Source organism: Octodon degus, unplaced genomic scaffold, assembly GCF_000260255.1.
Source record: "Octodon degus isolate 3935 unplaced genomic scaffold, OctDeg1.0 scaffold00010, whole genome shotgun sequence".
NCBI classification, from domain to species: domain Eukaryota; kingdom Metazoa; phylum Chordata; class Mammalia; order Rodentia; family Octodontidae; genus Octodon; species Octodon degus.
In genome coordinates this window covers 28,558,782-28,582,413 of record NW_004524586.1, presented here as the reverse complement: position 1 = coordinate 28,582,413, position 23,632 = coordinate 28,558,782, and the positions used below count along the sequence as shown (strand labels likewise).

At 37.1% G+C, this 23,632-nt stretch overlaps 1 protein-coding gene across 5 annotated transcripts in view; it reads right to left on the bottom strand.

Moving 5' to 3' along the window:
• Rps6ka3 (ribosomal protein S6 kinase A3) overlaps positions 1-22,624 on the bottom strand; it is a 101,912-nt gene extending 79,288 nt beyond the window's left edge. The window contains exon 1 of one of the 5 annotated variants that reach the window (XM_023709013.1): positions 22,603-22,624. Coding sequence is in view for 1 of the 5 variants with exons in the window: in XM_004625656.3 (XP_004625713.1) it covers positions 22,137-22,205 (69 nt within the window). In the remaining 4 variants the exon portion in view is untranslated. Of the gene's footprint in view, positions 1-22,136; positions 22,562-22,602 lie in introns of those variants that run through there. The other 4 variants (XM_023709010.1, XM_004625656.3, XM_023709014.1 and 1 more) reach the window with 4 other exon arrangements.
• Positions 22,625-23,632: the final 1,008 nt, after the last annotated feature.

The window sequence follows — 23,632 nt, the reverse complement described above, 5'->3', positions numbered from 1 at the left end:
AGAGCCCATGTTCAAATCCAAATCTGAATCTAAAACTTATTCTTAGTTGCATAAAAATATTTTGATAAGTGATATTTCATAGTACAAATACAGATGTTTACGTAAAACTTTGTACAATTAGCATGTGCTAGTTTTTTTTAAAAAAGGCATCAAAAATAGTAAATGTATAATAGTACCGAACATTTAACCATAGGCTAAACAAACCATAAAACATAAACGCAGATGCTTTGGGACCATGCCATGAAATAAATGGAAACAATGTTGATGAGAAAATTTTAGTAACTAATATCAATATAATGAACAAAATAAGATAAGGCATTTGAAATAATTTGTATTAGTAATACAATAATTTGTATTACTTTTTAGGGCAGGGTCTACAGGGTGTTCAAGGTCTCACTACTAGATCAGACTCTTAGTGATCTACCTATTTACAGCCTCTCAAGGGCTGGGATTACAGGTGAGCGCCACCACACCCAGTCTCAACTGCCATGTCAGTGTGACCCGGGGGCAGGGCTGGCATAGATGCTGAATTTTAAAATGTAAAAATATCATGGGCTTTTTCCAAGTATTTGTGAAGCTATAAAAACTTACCATGCTAAAGGCCATAAAGTAAACACAAAATTCTTAAAAGCAAGAATCATATACATATTTTATGATCATGATAAAAACTGAACAAGAAAATAAACTGAAAAATTAATATTCTTCTAAATAACTACTGGGTTGAGGAAATTAATAATACCATCATTTACTCACTGCCTATTTTGTTCATGTGCTAGCTAGCCCTATTACACATATTCTCTAATTTAACTGTAATTTATCATTAACAAAGCATGAGGTATGTTGCTCTGCATAGCAAAGAAAAAAAGTTTGAGCTAATAATTCTATTAAACTTGCAGATATAAGTGAACTCACGTCTGAATCCAAAGCTCTTATTATCTTTAGACAGAAATGCTACTATATTATTGTAACTCATGTATAAGCATCTACAAATGCTATTTCCATGTAAAATAAAATTTTGTGACAAAAGTGGAGAAAATTAGAGTTCTTTAACAAAAAATGTTCTGAAAGTATCTGTTACATACATTTTAACAAGAAGTTTATGGTTCTTTCTTTTAGCATATCACTGATTGTACATAATTTTTAAAATTATACAATCTTCTAAAGGAATTCCTTTAAATATATTCATTCTTAATAAGGTAATGAATACGGAGAAGAAAACATAATAAGATAAAAAGGTTTGACATAAGGTAAACATGATTCACCACTAAATTTATTTCCAAATTCCAATGTGACCTTGGTTAAGTCTCTTTTTGCCTGCTCCTTATCAATAATCCATGAGTCCTAGGGAAACTTACCTAGCATGGATTTGAAAGTCTGCTCCTAACTGTGAGCAAGCATTCAAGCCTCTTTAAGTTGTAGTTTCTTCATCTATAAAATATATGGCTACTGGAGAGCGTTCTCAGCTTGAAAATTTTATAAACCTTGACTTTCAGAATTAAAATTTTATATTAAGATTATTCAAGATTTTGTGGGTTTTTTTTAACAGTTGAGGAAATTACTGATTCTATAGCCAGGCAATTTCTATATTTCTAATTCTTTTTTTTCATTTAAAATAATTTTACCTATACCCATTAGTAGCACATGTGTTTCCCAGTGTAAACAAAGGCAACACCTTTGCTTATGCAAAGAAACAAATACGCAAATGTTGTCATCTAAAAAAATAATGAAAATATGAGTTATCTATATGGATTAAGTAATGTAACTCAATTTTGCAATTTCCACAATCTAATCTTTCACTTTCTTATTTTACTAGTACAGAAAACTGGTCAAGTTTTAACTTTTAAAAACGTCTTGTATCTTATTTCTAATCCTATTCCTGCCTCCTTCAAACCTTTAAACCCTACCTCTTAGTACAAAATGGTAGTATTTCCCAAGCCTCCCTGACGATCAGAATTGCTTAAGATTCCTGTTGGGGATGAGGATATAGTTCAGTAGAAGAGCACTTGCTCATTAGCATTTGTGAAGTGAGATCCTGGGTTCAAAAGCCAGCAACCCCACCTCCCAAAAAGTACATCACCTGGCCTTTAAACAGACATCTTAGATGACTCTTATGATTAGATAGGCACGGGAAGTCTTAGCATAGTTAAAAGATCATGGGCTTTGGAACCCCACATAACAAGTTTCCAAATCTAGCTTTGCCCTTTATGATAAGGATGATTTTGGGCAAATGATCTAACATGAATCTCAGTTTCTTCTTTTTTTGTTTTTAATCTCAGTTTTCTAGTCCATAAAATTTGGGTATTAGTCATGCCAAAGGTTATAGTAAATTCATTATGCCTACCATGCTGGGTGTTCAATGTCAGCTTTTCTTTCCTTCTGCTCATCTTGCCAAGGGAAATGACAAATACTAATATTTAAGGGAAATTTTGAGTAGCAGCTTTGTCCTAAAGGGTTTACTTTCATTTCTAGAGCAAATACTAGAAAACTTTGAATTATTTAGGTTTGCTAATTCAGGAGTCTTATGAACAAACCCAATAATTTATTTTTCCTGGTTTCCAGAAGTTTAATGAAGCCCTCTTATCCAAAACAGATATACTATCATGCTAGCTTCAAAGTCCAGGCTCTTGCACAGTTCACAATAACTAAATTATGGAAGTGGCCTTATGCCCATTAACAGATGAAGGCATAAAGAAAATGCAGCATATATACACAGTGGAGTACTAGCAAGTCACCATAAAGGAGGATAAATTTGTATCACTGTTGGGAAATGGATGGCTCTTCATGCTAAGTTAAATAAATCAGACACAGAAGGATAAATATCACATGATTTCTCTTTTATGAGAAACGCAAAATATGAATAATTTAAGGAATAAAAGAGAGATGGTAGGAAATAGGAACTTACACTTTGTGGAGATGGGAAGGGGATCTGAGAAAGAGGAAGCAAAAATGATGAAGATTCTATATGAACATATATCAGTCCCCCAAGATGAATGTAAACACATACATGCCAACAATAAATAGTTCAGGCTTTTATTTTACTGACACTGCTACAAAATCATCTTGTTTTCATCTGTAAACAAGTTATGCTTAAATGTCTGCTGAACTGAACTCAATACACATTATCAATAATAATTTGTATCACTTAAATGTACACAGTTTCACATTCTTCTATACAAGAAGAAGACAGCATTAATAGTGTATATCAGTGAAATGAGATAGTGGGACCTACTCACATACACAAGAGCTTGGAGCCCATTTAACAGAATTTGTATTATATCTCAATACAAAGTTTGACACAAAATTGGAAATGAATTTATAAATAAAACCCAAACTACTCACTATAATTAAAATATACACACATATATATTTAAAATCACCCTAGGCAAGAATATCTATCGTCAAAGCCACCAAGACTTATTTCTGAAAAGATAACCATAAACATAGTTTCTAATTATCATCCCATGGTTAAGTCTAGCTTCCTACTTATTAAGCACAAGCACTACTAAGGGCATTTTACAAAAAAATTGTTAGTTTTTAAAAATATATTTGGTTGTTGTAGGGTCTCACTACACAGCTTGGCAGTGATCCCCCTGCTTTTAGCCTCCCCAGCAATGGGATTACAGGTGTGCACCACTACATCAGGACTCTGACCAGCTCAGCCCACCCTTAGGGTGCGGCTGGCATGGCATGTGGTGCTAGGGATTGAACTGTGGTCCCTGCGCTTGCCTAAACAGGCACTTTAGTCCACTGAGCTATCTTGCCAGCCCTAAAATGTTAGTTTTAATTGTTCAGATAAACTACAAAATAATTTAGAAATCTAAAATTTTAAAAGCCTAAAAATCTGAGTGCAGTCATGGAACATTTGCTCAATACTTAAAAATAAATCTCAAATGTATCAAAAGTAACTTAAAGAATCAGGAGACGGCTCAGTGGAATAAGCGCTTGCCTGGCAAGCACAAGGGCCTGAGTTCAATCCCTGGTTCCACACACACACACAAAAAAAGAACCATAGCTTCTCTTTCTTTTTTTCTCAAATTATTCTTTAATATAATCTGGTAATTTATTTAGAGCATACTGTTTTCTTGTAATGTTTATTTTCACACATTCAATCTTTTATTACTATTTTGAATGAGCGCTTTTTGCCATTATAATTTCTAACTGGCTACAGCTAGTAAACAGGAAAGTTATTTACTGATTTTTGAGTACTGCTCATTTTGCACAGTATTAGCTCACTAGACTATCATTAGTTTTAACAAATCTTTTAAATGGATTTCCTTAGATTATCTAAGTAGAAGACTACATCTATGTATTTTTTTTGGGGGGGGTTACCGGGGATCAAACTTGGGACCTTGCACTTGCCAGGCAGGTACTTTATGCAGTTTTTTTTTTAAATAGATATGAAAATAGTTTTAAATGAGGCTGCTTACAATATGTCCTTTTTAGGCATGATGCTGGCTAATAATTTGAAATACCATTTTAACCTTAAGAACACATCATTTTATTATTCCTACTACAATTATTAGAAGTTTTTTAAAAAGAAGATATTTACTTTTTTTTTTTTTACCTTTTTCTTACTTTCTACTTAGAAATGTAGAAATGATCAAAGTGACACAAAGAGGCAAAAATGGGAGGTGCCATATACCCTTAATCCATTTTACCTTGTGGTAACATTTTATATAACTTCCTGTCAAAGCCCAGAAATTGATACTGGTACAATGCACAGGCCTTATTCAAATTCCAGTGGTTTTACAAGGACTCGTGTACATGTGTATGTTCTATGACACTTTTTATTATACTTATATGTCCCTGTATCTATTACCACAGTAAAAATACTGACCAATTTACTACCACCAGGATCCCTTACACTGCTTCTTTATTACCTTACCTCTCCCCTCTTCATAATCCCTGACAACCACTAATCTGTTCTTCACTTCTGTAATTTGGTCATGTTATATAAATAAATCACATAGTATACAATCTTTTTCCCACTCAGCATTTCCTTGAGAGCTGTTCTGTGTACTGACAATTTATTTCTTTTTAGTTGTTAAGTAGTAGTCTGTGGTGTTGAGCCACAAGTGGTTTAATCATTTATTCATTCAAGGATTTTTGGTTACTAATTTTTGGACATTATAATACCGCTAAACATTTGTGTACAAACTATGTGAATGTAACTTTTCATTTTTTGAGTAAGTCATCAGGAATGCAATTGATTATACAGTATGCATGTTTAGTTTATTACCATGTTAAATATATTTTCATAAGCTTATTTGCTATCCATATATTCTAGCAAAGTGTGTATCTCTTGTTCATTTTTTAAACTGGATTGTCTTTCTTCCTGTGAAATTTTGAGAGTTCCTTATATACTGTAGCAGATATAAGCTTATAAACATAATCTGTAGATTTCCTTTTCATTCCCTTCATAGGGTCTTTTTCATAAAGAAAATGTTACAGATTTTTGAGGAAATTCAAATATTTTTCTTGTATACATTGAGTTTTTGGCATCAGGCCTAAGATCTCTTCGCTCAGCCCATGGTCCCAAAGATTTTTTCCTATGTCAAAATTCTAAAACAGTTCTAGTTTTACACTTTTAAATTTAAATCCATGATTTATTTTTGTATTTTTATGTAAGGTGGGACATTTGGGTTGAGGTTCATTGCTTTACTTAGGGATTCGCAGTACTTCCATTAACCTCTGTTGAAAAGGCTCTTTATTGTTCTATAAAACTGTTTTCATAACTTTGACACTAGTTTGCCACACATGTGTGGATCTATTTTTGAGTTCTTCTAGAATAAGCTTGTGTTCAACCAACAAATGAATTTGGGGGAGAATAAGCATCTTCACTATGAGTCTTCCAATTTATAAATATGATACATATCTCTAGACCATTCTCTCATCACTATTTTTAAATTTTCAGCATACAAGTCCTAAACACACCTTGTTAGATATATACCTAAGTAATCATAGCAAATATGATACTATGTTATTTCCACACATTTGTTTCTAGTCAACAGTTTACTCTTATATATTGATCTTGTATCTTTCAATCTTGTTGAACTCATTTATTATAGCTGTAGATTTTTGCAGATACCTGGGATTTTTATTGGAGATTACTAAGTACCTGAAAATAGGAGCGTTTTTAATTTTTTCCTTTTAAATCTATATGCCTTTTAGTTTCTTTTTCTCTTATGCCTGTAAGAACTTACAGGATATGCTGAATAGCAGTTGTGAAAATGAAGGTTTTTACCTTACTTCTGATCTTAAAGGGAAAGCACTGTTTTTCACCATTGTGATGTTAGCTGTGGGGCATTTTCCATCTTTTTATTAAGCTGATAAAACACCCTTCTTAGTAAGTTTTCTGAGGGTTTTTTTGTTTTGTTTTGTTTTGTTTTTTTTTTTTTTTTGGTGGTACTGGGGATTGAATTCAGGACCCTGCACTTGCCAGGCAAGTGCTTATTCTACTGAGCTAGCTCTATCTTCCTGGCCCAGTTTTCTGAGTTTTTATTATCATTTTTAACCAAATGTATTTTATACATTAATTAATGCGATTTTTTTTCTTCAGCCTTTCAATATGGTAGACTACTCTGAATGTTTTTTTGATAACTATAACAGTCTTACACTCTTAGAATAAAACTTGTCTGTGGTATATACATAACCATTACATGTTGCTAGATTTACTATGCTAATAGTCTGGTGGTTATTATTTATGTTCTTGAGGGTTACTGGTCTATAGTTTCTGTACTGTCTTTGGCTTTTGGTATCAAGTTAATATTGGCTTCACAAAATTAGTTTTGAAGTGTTTCCTGTCTTATTTTCTGGAGGAGATTGTGGAATTCAAAGAATTTCTATTCCTGATGCTCCAAATTTCTGTCCTTTCTAATTTCCTGTTTGAAAAACTACCTGAAGCAATTCTTTTAGGGTCTGCTACTGACAAATTTCTACTTTTCTTGTATCTAAGACTGGCTTGATTTTATCAGTATTTCTGAAGGTTATTTTCAGTTGGTAATGAATTCTGAGTTGACAGTTCTTTTCTTCAGAACTTGAAAAATGATGTGCTTCCATAGATTGTGATGAGAAATTTGCTGTCATGTGAATCATTCTCTATAGGGAACAGCTCATTTTTTATTAGCTGCTTTAAAGATTGTCTTTAAAAAGTTTGATTTAAATTTTTAATTGTTGTAAGATACATGTAAGTTTCACTGTCTTAAGCATTTTTAAGTATACAGTTCAGTTAGTGTTAAGCATACTCACTGTTGTATGACCAATCGCCAGAGCTCATCTTGCAAAAATGAAACTCTATCCCCTAAACAGTAATTCTTTATTCTAAAAGTTTGAGTTTAATATGTCTGGAGGGGGATTACTTTGGGTCTTATGTGGGGCTCACATTGCCTCTGAAATCTGTAGGATTATGTGGATTATTTTTTATCCAAATTTGGAGGAATTTGAGCCATTAAATTTCTTCTCTTTCTGGTACTCTAACGACATGTGTTAAGGCTTTTTCGTGTGTGTGTGTGTGGTCCCGAGGATTGAACTCAGGACCCTGCTCTTGCCAGGCAGGCACTTATGCCACTGAGCTATCTCCCCAGCCTGACATGTGCTAAGTCTTTTGTTAACATTCTCCAAGCACTTGAGGCTCTGTTCATTTTTTACTGTTGTTCAGATTGGGTAACTTTGCTGCACTTTTTTTTGGGGGGGGTTTGTGGCACTGGGGATTGAATCTGGGACCTTGCACTTGCCAGGCAGATACTTATGTCACTGAGCTACATCCCTGGCCCCTATTGCTATACTTTTAACATTATGGTTTCCTCCCAGTTATCTATATTCTATTAAGCCAAGATAGCTTATTTCAGTTACTATAGTTTTCAGTTCTAAAATTCTCATTTACTTTTCTTTATAGTATTTATCTTCTTGTCATAAAGTGTTTTGTTTTTTTCCAAAACTGGGGATTGAACTCAGGCCCTTGCACTTGCCAGGGAAGCACTTATTCCACTGAGCCATTTCCCTGGCTCCTGCATAAAGTGTATTTTTGATTGCTCACTGAATCTTTCTTTGTTGTTCTTGTTTCAGATTAGCTGCTTCCAAAACCTGGTCAGCTAATTTCCACTAACTAAATAATCACAGTATTGATGTCTGTTCATTGTGTTTTCTCACTCATGTGATTTTACTGGTTCTTGGTATAAATTATTTTGATTTTCTAATGAACATTTGGTTGGGTCCTATTCAATCTTCTTTTGGCAGGGAGTCCTCCTGTTGAAGTGTAGCGTGAGGGTAGGGTGAGTATGTATGTTCAGCTTCCTTCTGGGCTCCACCAACCTCACTTAGACAAAAGTAGAGCAGTGACTCATTCTGTTTTGTTGCAGAATGGGTAAGATGAAAGGTCAGCTCCACTCCTAGTCCCAATGAAAGTAGAGCATCAATCTGCATCATTTTGTTGTTTCTTAGCAGATTAGTTCAGCTCTTGTTGGGCCCCACTGATGACAGGGAAGGTGAATGAAGGGGGCTGACTCAAACATCCCTGTTGCTGCAGTACAATCAAAAGCTCAGCTCCCCAAAGAGCCCAGTTAGCAATAGGGAAGAAGCGAGGGGGAAGTGGAGTGCCCAACTGTCTTGCCACTGACAGATGGAAGTAGAGGCTCAGCTCACTACTGGATCCTACTAATCAGTAGAGGTAGGAAGCAGTGTTCAGTATCCCACCTCACACCATCTTGTTCTGCCTTATTGATGTTGGGTGAAGGTAGCAAATTAGTGTGGACTAGCCTGCTTCAGACCACCTTGTTAAATCTCAATACTTTTGGGTTAGCTCAATTTGCTTCTGGACCTTGTAGACAGCAACCTGGGGAGAGTACAACCTTCTTTTACATAAGGTAGGACAGTGAGAGGACAGCTTCCTTTCCAGACTGCCTAAACTATCCAGCAGGGGGAACCAAAGTGCTGCCTGCTTTGGCTAGAACAGCAACAGGTGATTAGGCTCCAGTTCTCTGGAGCCAGTACCACTGGTGTGGGAGATTAGAGCACTGCTACTTCTTTCTTTGGGGTGGAGTGGGATTTTTCTGCTACAGTAGTGGAGGTATTGCCAAAGAAGTTTAGTCATCTAGGCTAGCCTTTCCTTATCTGTTTGGCGAGAGAGAATAGTTTTCTTGGAGTTTTTCTTCTTTTGGATGACTGATGGTGCTTTTATACCACTCTATTTAGAATACATGCGAGTCAATAAAAAACCGTGCAAAACTCATGCTGAGTCCCAAGATCCAGAGACAGTCTGCTCCCCCTTATTAGAATATTCCTGTGTTCATAGTGTCATATGTAAAGTATTTTAGTTAGAAAGAGGAGAAGCTAGGAGGACTAAGGTTCCTTCATCTTGGCAGAACCAAAGTCTCCTATAAGTGATTTTTATATTGATGGTGACATTTATTTTCTAGTTTTCCATATTATATTTTAAAATTCAATATGGGAAACTGTTATTATGGATTGCAACATTGCCTAAATATTCAATTGCATCTGTTTATATTATTTGTGACTAGCTTGTTTTATGCCATTTCACTGGCTGTCTAGTGTAGTAATTTTAGGTAGCAATATTCCAAAGGGAAAAAACTGTATTTACTAACACAATATTATACATAGTAAGAGTCAGAAGGAAAAGTAATTTTAAATTTTATTTGTGAATTCTTCCTTTTATTAATACAAACCAATCTTATTTCCAACTTGTCTAGGATACTTCTTTTTAAATAGCCTCCCTAATGATAATCAACATCCACTGTGATAAGCTATCCCACTGAGTCATACTCAGAAGGAACTTGAAGGAGCCAAACAAGGTCTTGCTTTTTTTTTTTTTGCATTTTGACTTCTTCAAATAAAACACCCTCCATCTCACTTTTATTTGAGATGGATTCTAGAGAAGAATTCATTTATATCTGTTGACATATATCATTTAAGACATTTTATACCTTTTGCTTTCACTGATTTTCAATCAGTTCTGTACTTTGGCTTTACATAAGAAACCATACTTGGAAAGGAATAGTAAGACTAATGGTACTTTATAAACACACATTATATTAACATGTTTTTACTGTGAATTATTAAATAAAATTAAACCTGAGATAAAAGAATGAGAAGACTCCATCACTGCCTTAATCTGTGGTTTCTCTATCTTTCCCTAACTAATCTTTAAATCCATCGTATGTTTCTCTAGGAACTTTCCTCTGACTGATGTAAGGGTTACCACAGGAAATGAGGTTATCTTGAAGCACTTTTTTTTTACAGTAGCAGGGATCAAACTTGGGACCTTGCACTTGTCAGGCAGGTGCTTATACTGTTGAGCTAATTCCCCAGCCCTTGAAGCACTTCCATAACGTAAGGCTTATTGAATCTAGTCAGAAAAAAATCATTTCAAAAAAAGCTTTGTATTTGTCACACCTAAAAATGATGCAAAAACATTAAAAGCATATATTGAAACTAAATTTTCTGAGAATACATATATAACACAAATAAGGACCATTTATGTCACCACAAAAATAAAAATCTGTTTAAGTCCACAAACCAGTAACAAAATAACCACAAAAATTATGTTTACCAATGGACAATAAACATGAATATGATCCTTAACATCATTAGTCATTAGGGAAATGGGAATAAAAACAAAGAGATAACATTTCATACACATTAAGATGTCTGCAATAGAAAAAGACAACATATGTTGGAAAGAATGTAGAGAAATTGGAACTTTACCATACATTGCTAAGGGGAATGTAAAATGGTACAAGTGAATTAGAAAATAGTTTAGCAGTTCTTCAAAATGTTAAATACAGATTGACCATATAACTCAGCAATGCCATTCCTAGTATACAACAATTGAAAACATATCCACACAAAAATTTGTACTCAAATGTTAATACCAACATTATTCATAATAGTCAAAAAGTAGAAACAACTCATATTCTACCAACTGGTGAATGGATAAACAAAATGTACAATCATGCAGTGGATCACTATTAGCCATAAAAGAATGAAGTACTGATACGTTATATCATGAGTGAAAAAAAATAACATGAGTGAACTCTGAAAACATGGCATGTAAAAGACATCAGACACAAAGGGCACAAATTATAGGATTCCATTAATATGAAATGATCTGAATAGGCAAATCTATAGAGACAGAAAGATTAGTGGTTGTCAGGAGTGGAAGGGAGAAAAGGGAAGTGAATGCTAATAAATATGGAACTTCTTCTTGGGACAATGAAAATGCTCTAAAATTAGTAATTGTACTTCACAATTCTGTGAGCATGTTAAAAACCAATGAACTGCATACTTTTACAAGGGCAAATGTTCTCTATACATTATACCTAAATTACTTAGGATTATTTGATCTAGTAATTTAAAAGTTTAAAGAAAAAAAATAACGACCATATAACTATTTTCTTATAGTACATCAAAATAATTGTTAACATTTTTGAATTGAGCCAGGTCCTGTTTTCTGGCAGTCTGAGGGAATGTCAAATGGATTTTTCTGAAAAGATGCAAAAACAAATAGGCAATGATTTAATATGGCACAGAACAGAGTACATTTACTCAAGCATACACCTGGGGCTTCAGCAAAGAGCTGTTAAGTAATGTCTAGGCAGTTCCTCTTTCCCCAAATACTGTGTTTTTGCTTCTAATATAAGACATTGTTTTTCATTTGCAAGATAGGTGTTTAGAAATTTTAAAGCATTTTCCCATATATCAAGTAGTTTTTCTCAGGCCAGCTTACAAAAGCGTATTAAACTCACTCTATATTTAGGGAGTAATATCAATTTTACTAACTCTGCTATCTACTAACAACTTAAATACTGCCTCTATTATCAAAAGCACTACTATTTCATGTGAGGATCACATTTTCTTTGTAGGTTCCCCTTGATGAGAAGAGGGGTTTCTGCTACAGATGTATGAAAAGGCACTTATCTTTTCAGGTCATTATTCTCTAAATTCCAATGAAAATAGCTATTCATGCAAATCACCTGAATCCTTTCTCCCCTGCTGCAGATTTGTCACTCATCAAGATGTTGTTTATAGGGCCAGGGAGATAGCTCAGTAGAGTAAGCGCTTGCCTGGCTAGCGCAAGGTCCCAAGTTCAATCCCTGGTACCACAAAAAAAAAAAAAAAATGTTGTTTATAATTCCAGCAGGGCAGTCTGGTAGTAAGTCAATGGAAGTTGCAATTTCTGAGGCTTGGGTTTGAATCTTTGCTCCATCATTTACTAGCTGAGAAACCAAGAGCCTTGATCTCCCTAGGCTTCAGTTTCCTCATTTTTCAGTTTAGGATAATTATGTCTACCTTATTCAAGTTGATATACTCTGTCTATTCAAAAGGGGAATTAAGTAAATACGAGTTTCCTTTAATCACCACTTGCGAAAAGCAACAATCTAGACATACTCCCCATAATATTTGTAGGTAGAACTATGCTAAGAGGTGTGTGTGTGTGTGTGTGTGTGTGTGTGTAGGGGGGAGGTTCCTGGGAATTGAACCTGGGACCCTATGCATGCAAGGCATGGACTCTATTATTCTGAGCCACATCCATATTCTATACAATTGTTTTTGTAAACTAAGAATCAAGTATAGTTTCTAGACTTACAAATTATGTAAAGCTAAGGCAATATTACTAGTTTATTTTGGACCTCAGTGCTCTGATCTAGCAAATAAGGAGTTTAACATACAGTAAGGAAAAAATAGTAAACTTTTACAAATAATTCACAATTTATATTTAAGATAGCTCTGATAAAATAGTGAAAATTACATATATATATTTATGTATGTATATATATATATATATATATATGACAAATTTTAGTGAAATGCAATGTATTTCATATCCTAGCCCTGACTTTCTCAACAAATGAGTGGGAATAGGCCTTCCTGACCAGGTCGCAAATATTTTAATACATAGCAGTAGAGCTAAATTTTTCTCAATTTTAAAAATTCTATGATAAAAATTTTTTAAAATACTTTTATGTTCCTTCCAAGATGCATAAACCCACTTTTCTAGTTGTAATTAAGTAGAATGAACAGAATATAGTATTTTTAAAAAATGTAATCATTGCAGTATTATTTTCACCCAATAATACAGAAAATAACTATGTATTTTTCCATGGAGACATTATTCCACAAACTGATTTCACAAAAGGAAACTTGAAATTGCAATTTTGATAGGTATATTTCACAAATGCTTTGGTGTCATAATGTCAAGGAATGTCACTGTAAAACTAATACAGTTGTAGAAAGGGCAGAATGATTTGTGGGTTTTGTACTACATGAGAGTGTTGATTTATCAAAGTTGTCAAGATATAAAAGGGATAAAACAAATCTGATTAAACACAATTTGATGAAGCATTTCAAACACATTTTTGTTTAACATATTAATTTTAAAATATAAATAAAGCTTTTGGAAGAAAGCACTAGAATAGGGTAAAGGTTAAATTTGTATAAATTCTATAATCTAGTATACGATAATGTTCACTACTGCTGTAGCCAACTGCTGCTGGTGACTAATTTAAATTACAAAATTGGGGGGAGCAAGGAGATAGCTCAGTGGAATAAGTGTCTGCCTGGCAAGCACAAGGTCCTGAGTTTGATCCCTGGTACCACCATAAACTTAAAAAAAATTATAAAATTAAACTACACAATTTAGGTCCCGAGAGTAGTTCAGTGGTAGAGCACTTGCCTTGCATACATGAGGCTCTTTGTTTGATTCCTAGTATCACAAAAAAAATATCAGCAATGGGTCAGTCACATATTTCAAGTGCTGGATAGCCACACGTGGCTAATGACTACTACAATGAATAACGCCAACGTAGAAGTTTTGTTTTTGAGAAAGGATCTTGCTATGCAGTTTAGGCTGGCCCTGAGCTCACTTTGTATCCCAGGTTGACCTCAAACTTGCAATGATCCTCCTGCTTTAGCCTCCCTCTAGAGTGCTGGGATTACAGGTGTGCGCCACTGCATCTGGCTGAATTTTTTAAAATTTTTAATAATTTTTTTTTTGGCGGAACCGGAGGTTCAACTCAGGCCCTTGCACTTGCCAGGCAAGTGCTTATTCTATTGAGCCACTTCCCCAGTTCCATGGCTGAATTTTTTTTATATATTTCTTTATTTCTTTATTTATTACTGTGTGTGTGTGTGTGTGTGTGTGTGTGGCCAGCTCAGCCCACCAGGGGGCGGGGCTGGCTGGCATGTGGTGCTGGGGGATCGAACTGCGGTCCCTGTGCTTTGCCAAGCTTGTTCCAAGTAGGTGCTTTAGACCACTGAGCCATCTCTCCAGCCCACCATGGCTGAATTTTTAAAAAGTATATCTTTATTACTTTAAATGGTTTTTAGGTAGATGCCTCTGTTTTTAAATGTGAAGAACTAAAATACAAAGTTTCCTGTAATTGAAGTTTTGTGAACAAAAAGGTCAGATTTGAAGATGAGGCCAATATCATATATAACATTATAAATACCAATTTATGTAATGGACAGAAGATAACTAGCTTTTTATGTATTTAGTACAGGGTCTACAGGGTCTCACTATACAGGTCAGACTTGTAGTGATTCTCCTGTTTTCAGCTTCCCAAGCACTGGGATTACATGTGTAGGCCATCACACCCAGTCTCATTTGCTGTCTCAGCACGCCCCAGGGGCAGGGCCAGCACAGCACACCGGGGATTAAACCCAGGTCCCTGCGAATGCCTAGGCAGGTGCTTTAGTCTGCTGAGCTATCTGGCTGGCCCTAAGATAACTAGCTTTTAAAGTATGAGAGACAGGATATATCAGTTAAGGTGGAAAATTCCATTTAACTTACCATGACTACAATTCTGTTTATACTACAGAAGAATGACAAATCTAAAAGTAGTTCAAAATTTGAGCCTAAGTGTAGGATACCTCACATTTAGGAAACTAGCACTATTTCATGAGAACAAAACTGGATTCACACAAGTGAATCAGTAGGCTAGCTTTCCATCTTATAGCTAGCTGCCTGCTTTTAATTCACTCACATTTTATTTTCTAGCTGATATTTTCAAGAGAGGAAGGTAAATATGCAGAGCAGGTAATGCCAGTAACTAAGCCATTCTGTTACACTATATCAAAACACAAAATCACCTTTTATAATTAGATAGTAGGTCTGACAAATACCCTTGATCCCAGAGATGTATGTACATGATGGCAGACTAGGAAAAGAGAATATTACTTTACATCATTGGGTAAGCTGTAACTTCCGTTTTTTGTTGTTGTTGTTTTGTTTTGGCAGAACCGGGGATTGAAGTCAGGCCCTTGCGCTTGCCAGGGAAACGCTTATTCCACTGAGCCATCTCCCCGGCCCCTGTAACTTCTCTTTGAAAGATTAAGTTAAAATAAATGGCATCACATTTCTCTAGTAATGGCATACAGTGGAATATAATATAAACAATCTTTTAAAAATCTGAATAGGAGACATAAGTTACAGATCAAGTCAATGCAGAAGCCATATAGTATGGTCATTTAGCTTGATATTAAAGTCGATCGTGAATAAATTTTCAGAAAATTAAATCAAATGTTTAAGTTGTTTTAAAATTTTTTAAACTTTAGTTCACTATTAAGTTGGAAAATTATTAAGCAATTTAGAAAAATTTCAATTCAAAATGAAAGAAAACTCCTGACAGTTAAAAAAAAAAGCTTTGATACAGTCAATTAAACATACATTGCCCATTTCCAGGCAATGTATCAGGTTACTATCGTTATTGAACTTTTCAAAATCGTGTTTTGTAAAGCACTGTGTCCTTTGAGACCTTAATAGGTGGTTCATGAAAAAGGAGTTCTGACATCAATTCTCAAGTGCCATGGGTTATATCTGTTTTGCAGATTCATTGTTCTGACATCAATTCTCAAGTGCTATGGGTTGTATCTGTTCTGCAGATTCACTGTTTACAACACCATCATAAAAGTTCTAGAAGTTATTCAGCAAAGGCACTGGTTACAAATTGTTTTAACTCCACATTTCCCAAGCTTACTTGATTACATCATACTTCCTAGTGTTTTGAAGGGGACAGGATATATTTTTTTAATATTACATCTCCAAGATTTCCTTGTTTGAAAAACACTGTGTAGTATTTAAAATTTCTTAATTACCAATATCACATAACAGAAGTAAACCCAAAGAATTACATTTCTAAACTGGAAAATCCAGTTATTCATGGCATATTCAAATAACTCATATAAATGTATTTCTAGTAGTGGGAAAAGAGATGTGCTATACTTAATTCTTTAAAAATGAAATTAACAGAGTTGATTGACCTAAAATATAAAAAGGTGTGGATACTTTGCTATGTTTTAGAAAGAAAATTTTAATTCTACCTATTGATGCCATATATTGACTTTAACCATTCACAAGGACACAGTATCTTCAAGAGGTATACAGAATATACCATATTTCAATCACAAGACACCATCATGCATAAGATATAGTACTATTTACATATTGCTAAGAAAAATTCCCATGAAGCCATGAAAAAAACCTCAATATAATTAAACTACTTTCTAAAAAGCTTACTAAATAAACTGAGACACCTTTCAATTTGATCAGTGTTAAACCGTGTACACTATTTTTTTCTTCCTTATTCTTCACAATATCCTTATCTGTTATTTCCTCTTTACAGTATTTCAGAAAGGAACAATACAAAGAGAACCAAAAAGACAGGACTCCAGAGATTTCTGATCACCTCACCCTTACAATTACATTCAGCTATTACAATGATTTTGTTTAAATAATCAAATAAATCATTTTAATTTTTCTGCTTGATTTAAAATTCTTAAAAAAATTATCCCAGAGAAACCTCCTTGCTTCTTTTCTTGTGACAGGGTCTCACTCTGTAGTTCAGGCTGGCCTCAAACTTCTGGCAATCCTCCTGCCTCAGCCTCCTAAGTTTTGGGATTACAGGTGTGCACTACCATGCCTGGCTCTCACTTCTTCCAGGAATGTGATTCATCATAGTTATTATTTATTAAACACTTAAACCATGTATCATGTATTGAATAAGTGTCTTTCATATATTATCATTTCCTTTCTCACAACTCTCCAAGGTAGACATTATTTTCATCCTCCTTTTACAGATGCATATAGACATTAAATAATTTACATAATGTTATCATATATAGGTCTTAATGACTTCAAGGATTATGGTCTTTAACACTTTGACATTAGTCCAAATTACCCCACAAAATTAAAATTCCTTCTAAATTTAAAGGAGATAAACAAAATTGAAATAATTACAAGTAACTGATGCATTTGCTTATAACAGGCCAAATGTACTAAATGAGTGTTATGTACTACATGAATACACTATCTCCTGAACTATACACATTTTACTTAACAAAATGTATTGCTTTTTCTTAGCTTTTATATTTTTGTATTAATTGATAAATCAGAATACTGGAGTTCTGCTATTTGTTTCAGATTAATGACACAGGTCAGTGTATTAACTTTAACATGCTGATTTGTAGGTAGGAAGGAGAGGGCAACTAATACTAGGTATTAAAATGTTGTTACATGTTTTTTTCTATTATGTGAACTGGGGGAATATGATGTATTTATATATTCCCCCCAATTCACATTCCTCCATTTCACACAAAATGCACAGCTACATTCCAATGCTTAATATACTATCCACCAAAACACAAGAACAACTGTGGACTACTACATTTAAGTATTATCAAGTGGACTATCAAAATGTCACCACTCTTCCTTTACATTTAGGTATTATCAAGAGGACCACCAAAATGTCACTGCTCTGCCTTATAATCTGAACCACTGGGTTTAAAGCATCCATTCTGCAGTGGGTGAACTGGGTCCCTGTGACTTTACCCATCGTTTACAGTCTGGCAGATCATATGGAAGTATAAAATAATCTTGCTAATTCACAATATTTTAGTGGAGGATGAATTAAAAAAAACCTTCAGAACAATCCTGTAATTCATATTTCTGGATAAGTAACCTGTTATATTTTTGATCGTATAATTTATGAAATGTCAAACCTTTAATCAGGAATGCACATCTCAATTACGCTACTTTGTTATATAAAATTAGGCTATATTTAATTGAGATTTCCAGAAATGTACTGAAAAAGAGGCAAAGTCATCTCATAAACTTGTTTCTTTAATTAGATAAAAGATTTTGTCTCTTAAAATTTAAATGCACCCAGGAAGTTTCACATTTTGGATCTACCCCATCAGTTGAGGATAAAGCTATCAAATTAAAACAAACTTTCCTAGAATTAAAAACAAAAAAACAAAACTAGTATCCTATCCAAAATCACTAAAAACAATGAAGTGTTCAGTAATGTGTCACAGTTACTTGACAGTAGACATGTAACAATACCTGTCCTCTCCTCAGATCTTCACTTGGGGGAAAGAAAAAAACCTGAAAGGTGGTAAAAATAAAACAGGAAAAGGAAAGAAACTTAATAAAACATTTTTTCAAAACCAATGATCATTCTTTAATAGAACATTTTTACCTATAGGTGAAATAGAAACATAAATAATATTGATGTAGTAGAAATACTACAGAATCTCTGTACTATGCTATTTACACTATACTATGGACTACTACATAATCTTTAGTGGTTAAAATGCCTGCATATTCACTAAAGATTATCTCAAATACGAGTTTTATTTTTAATGATCCAATATTTATGTAATTAATATGCTTAAAGCCTTTTAGGTATTTGTTAGTAAAGAAAGTTAAGGTGGCTATTTTATGCAAAACACTGCATACAACACATTGTATTGGGACTTTTATGCAACACATTTCTATACAGCAGCAATAACCTCCTTAATTGTCATTTTGAAAACTTATATTCAGATTTACTATCACTTAAACCTATTCCACTGCAACTGAGAAAAAGTATCACTTTAAGTCTGCTTTATTATCGAGACTGTTATCTCTGACTGTAGTCTCAAGGACTGTACAGAGCAAGAGATACAATTCTCTGATATACAAATAGTTAAATAACCAGAAACACCTTTAAAAGTTCTGGATTTACCTAGACCACTTAGGAAGTGATTTTGGATTTTTTTAATATATATAATCTTGATCAACCCTTGCTTTGCTTACATGGTACTTCCTTTATCATCCTAAATTTACTTCCTTAAACATTTGGCCTAGTTCTAGCCTATCATGTTCTGAGCCAGGTTTGAGTTCAACCACAAGAATTTTTTTTGTGTTTTGAACACCTTGAGACTTGTGTGAAGTGTTAAAGCAGGAAGGCCATTATAAAGGAATGAAAAAGGGCTTGTGCTTTGAGTGAGGCACTCCAATCTTTTAAAACTGTTCATATTTCAATGTAAGATTAAAACAATAAAACAGGTAAGATTTATAATCATCCTATTCTTGACCTTCATCCTTCATTCAGCAGATATCTATTGAGGCCATAATACATATGTGTCAGGCATTGTGTTACAAGCTGAGGATCTGGAAAGGAAAAACAAAGTCTCTGCTTCAAAGAGCTGACAGTCTACTCTGGATGAAATTATAAACATAAATTCTTATATAGATCCACTCTGAAATCTGGCTCGTAAAGGAATATTTTATGTATTTGCTCAAGTAGGACTATTTACAAAGAGAAAAACCTTGAGGTTAGTCTAGTAAAATACAGTTGTTTTCTGATGGGAATTTACTGAAGAGAAGAGAGCATAAGTGTGACCACCAATACTGTATTAGACCGCTGAATGACAACTCTCCATCCTTCTCTCACTGGTTTCAATGTTTCTAAATTGTATCACAAGTAATTTAATTGAAACAGCTGGACAAACAAAAATCTAAAAGTCAATTAGTTAAAATTTAAGTTTTAAGAAATCTTGGCAATGCTGGCTCTGTTCAACATACTTTATACCAGAACAGTAAGACTAATTCCTTGATAATGTCAAATTGTAGAATTCTATTTGCTGAGTTTGGGAAAACATGGCAGCACCTGAAATAGCAACACTTTACTAAATGACACTATCAATATGTAGGGAGAAATCATTTAAAATAAGACCTCACCAAATTCCCTATAATACTGAATAATACATGACCTCTACTAGCATACACATACCTGAATTTTTCCACAAAGGCTTTGAAATAGCTACACTAACATAAAACAAAGCACAAGAATTGTATTCACCTGGCTTCAAATTATGGATTTGTTGTTCACTATTCATGATCTTTGTGCCTTTAACTTCTGAGATTCAGTTTCCTAATCTGCAACAGGGGGACCATAATTCTCCCTGCTGGCTCATAGGAAGGATAAAAATGAAATGGAATGTAGAAACATACCTAGCATTTAGTAGATGCTAAATAAATATTAATTTTGCACTTTCCTTATACAAATACCTGCTATTCAGAAAAAGGATAAGGTGAAATTTTAAACGACTCTCTCCGACATATTAATACAAGTCAAGCAGAATTGTGGACTATTTTGGGGCTGTAACTATTAGTGTCTGTATCTAAAAATCAAACTCAAGGCAAATTCAATTTCTTCCAGCACTTTGAGAACACTGTATTAACCTTAAGCTATATTTTTAATGCAAAAAAAATTCTGAAGGAAAAGTAATGAAGAGGATCCTGGCACATTTTTTCACATTCATTCAAACGATAAGTACACATTCTAAACTCGACTTTCTTATAAGATTTATCGTATTAGACTGGCTAATGTTTAAATGGAATTTTTGTAATTCTGCTCATCTTAATCACATGATTTCCTTTCTTCTTATACATCAATGTTCTTTCTATGGAACAACAGCACTTAGTTTAGGTTTTAAAAGCATGATCATAGTCGCAAAACATTTAGCACCCATCATAATCAGTGTTACAACTCTGCATGTATTAAGAAGAATAAGAACATTTTTAATACATGGGGGGTCTGCAAAGTGACTTGAGTTGATTTCCCCCTCCCCCTCAATCATACCCAAGTACGCAAGTGTCCCGCATCTCAGATCAAACTGAGACTCGGTTTTACTGACGTAACCAGTAACCCTATCCACCTCTCACACTGCGGAGGCCGGCAGGACAGCGCCAGCCGCCAAGTACACCACTCGTAAGAGCCTGCCCCATTCCACCCCCGCGTTTCAGTCATGCTTTCCAGAAATGGGGTCACTCACTCAGTAACTATTACACACACGCAGCCTACCATCCTGTAATCCCCTCAAGTCCGCTGCAAGAATGGGAAGCAGCAAAAAGTCAAGAAGCAAGAATCACAGACGCGCCACCATCAGGAATCGATTTTCCACTCCGGAGAGGAGTGGGTATACCCTGGAATGGGACTTGTCTGGATTATTTTCGCAGACCCCAAGTTGGTTCTGGGTCAGGGGCCTGCTGCGAAACTCTCGGAACCGTGAAGTGTCCGGGGAAATTCTGTCTTGCCTCGTTTGGGTATGCTCTTTGGGGTTTTTGTCACTCAGGTGGCTGTCTCAGGGTCAGTCACCAGATCCCCGGCGAGGAAAAGCAGAAAACACTTTAAGGCGACCGCTGATCTCCTTGAATATCACCCACTCTTCTCCACTGACAGGAAACTCAAGTTAAACTCGTAATGACGGGATCCTTGAGCTCTTCGACCTCAGAGACTAGGGAACAGGGAGTGTAGCACCTCAAGCTTCCACTTTTTCTTAGGCAATAGCAGAAACTGCTGCGGGCAGGGGTGCACAGAACCCTCCGTCTTGTACCCTTCACCCGAAACTCCCAACCGGTTGCCACCCCTGCCCCTGCGCCCATCTACCAGGAGCAGCCCCCACCGTCTGCCGGACTGGAGTGCGCTCCCCGCCCACAACCTTCTCGCTCTCATCTCCCAAAGTCGCCAAGGTCCAGGGACGCCCCGATCCCACAGGGCCAAACTTCCCAACTCCCCGCCAGCCCTCGCTCTGCCTCCTGTTTCCCCCACGCAAAGTTGATCAAAATTGGCTTCCAGCAAAGCCCCAGCACCCACTTCCAGCCCCACGCGCCACCACACCGGCAGCTCCCCCTGAGCGAGGGAGGAAGGTGAGGGTGCGGGCGGGTGGAACAGACGGGAAGACCAAGCCCAGCACCCCGATCCGGAATCCCGCACTCCGGGGAGACGCGCCTGGAGCAGAAGGGGCCGACCGGCCGGCTCCGGGGAGGGGTGCGCTGGCCCTGGCCACTGAGCACTCACCTCAGCGCTGTCCGACGGGCTCTCCACAGCCATCTTCTGCCACGGGTCCGCCAGCTGCGCCAGCGGCATCTTCCCCCCCGGCCCGCCGCCTTCACCGCCTCCTCCCTCCCCGCCCGCCCCGCAGCCGGCCCTGCTCCGTCGCCGCCCGAGCCCCACGGCAGCGGCGGCAGCAATAGCGGCAACAGTAGCAGCGGCAGCGGCAGAGGCAGCGGCGGCCCCAGAGAGAGCTCGACGCAGACACTGACCGCCCAAACGCTGAGCGCCTGGCCAGAGACGCCCGAGCGCGCAGCGAGAGCCTCTCACCGCCGCCCAGCACCCGGTCTCGCCCCTTTCTTCCTCTCCTCCTTCCGCCGCCCGGACTGCGGCTCCGCCCCTCCCCGCGCCGGTTCCCGCGCCCGCTCCCAGCAGAACAGCGACCGCCGCGCGCTCCCCCACTTCCGCTCACAACATGGCGCCTAAGCGATACCTGTCTCTCAGAGCGAGGCTGGTCGCCGCCGCCACCGCCGCGCGCACCCAGGGGCGGGGCTACGGGAAGACACGCCCCGAACCGCCTAGCTTCGCTCCGCCCTTTTCCCACCCCCCTTCTTCGCCCCAGCTTCTGAGCCTCGCCTACTTTCAGGAAGGGCGAGTCCAAGAGATCTGGGGGCGTCGGCAGGAGGCGGGGGAAAGAAACGCGAAGGGCAGGAGAGAGGAGAGAATGGGCGCCTTGAACTGCCACGAGGCCAAGCAGGTCAGAGGCGCCTTTCCAAGGAGCGCTAACAGTGGTCCTCGCCAATCGAGGCAGAAAGAATGACAGGGCTCTGCGAGCGCAGTCCTGGGCCAGTGGCCGGGGACGAGGCGTCAAGTGTCTTTTCCTCCGTTCTCCTGTAGGGCTGTGCGAGCGCCTAGTCTAGAGCACCGCGCCTAATAACCAAGACCTTCCCTCTCCAGGATCACACACTCAGCACTCACCTGCCCCTACACCTTTTTGGACCGGGACTCCAGGCTTCGCGCTTGGGAGCCCCGTGAGCATTCAGACCCCGATGTGACTCAAGGTCCTCCAAGTTGCCCCTCTTGTGTTACATTTTTGATAGTTGAGATTCCTTGTTCTCCAGGAGGGGGTCTCCCTTCCCGCTCTAATACTTCCCAAGTTCGCAGAGCCCTAGCGCTTCAATCTTTAACCCCCCCCCCAAGTCTTTGAGAGAGAACAAGGTTTCTTAAAGTTGTCCTTTTCCACAGAGATGGGGAGTTATTAAAAACACTATATCTTGTAGGTAGGAGCGCGAGGTTCTTCCTTCTCTGTTGACTTTTAAATAAAAGATCAGATTTTTCAAAAATCAGGCCGCCTGTGGGCGGAGGAGGAGGAGGAGAAAGGGAGAGGAGTTCTGACTCCTCCTCCTGCCCAAGATGGGGAAGCCCTGGTTTGAGGAGACCCACTCCTTAGAAGGCGATGCAGCCTCGGGAGACTGGGCGACCTTGGGGGAAAAGGCCTGAGTACCCCGCCCGAGTGGGTTTCA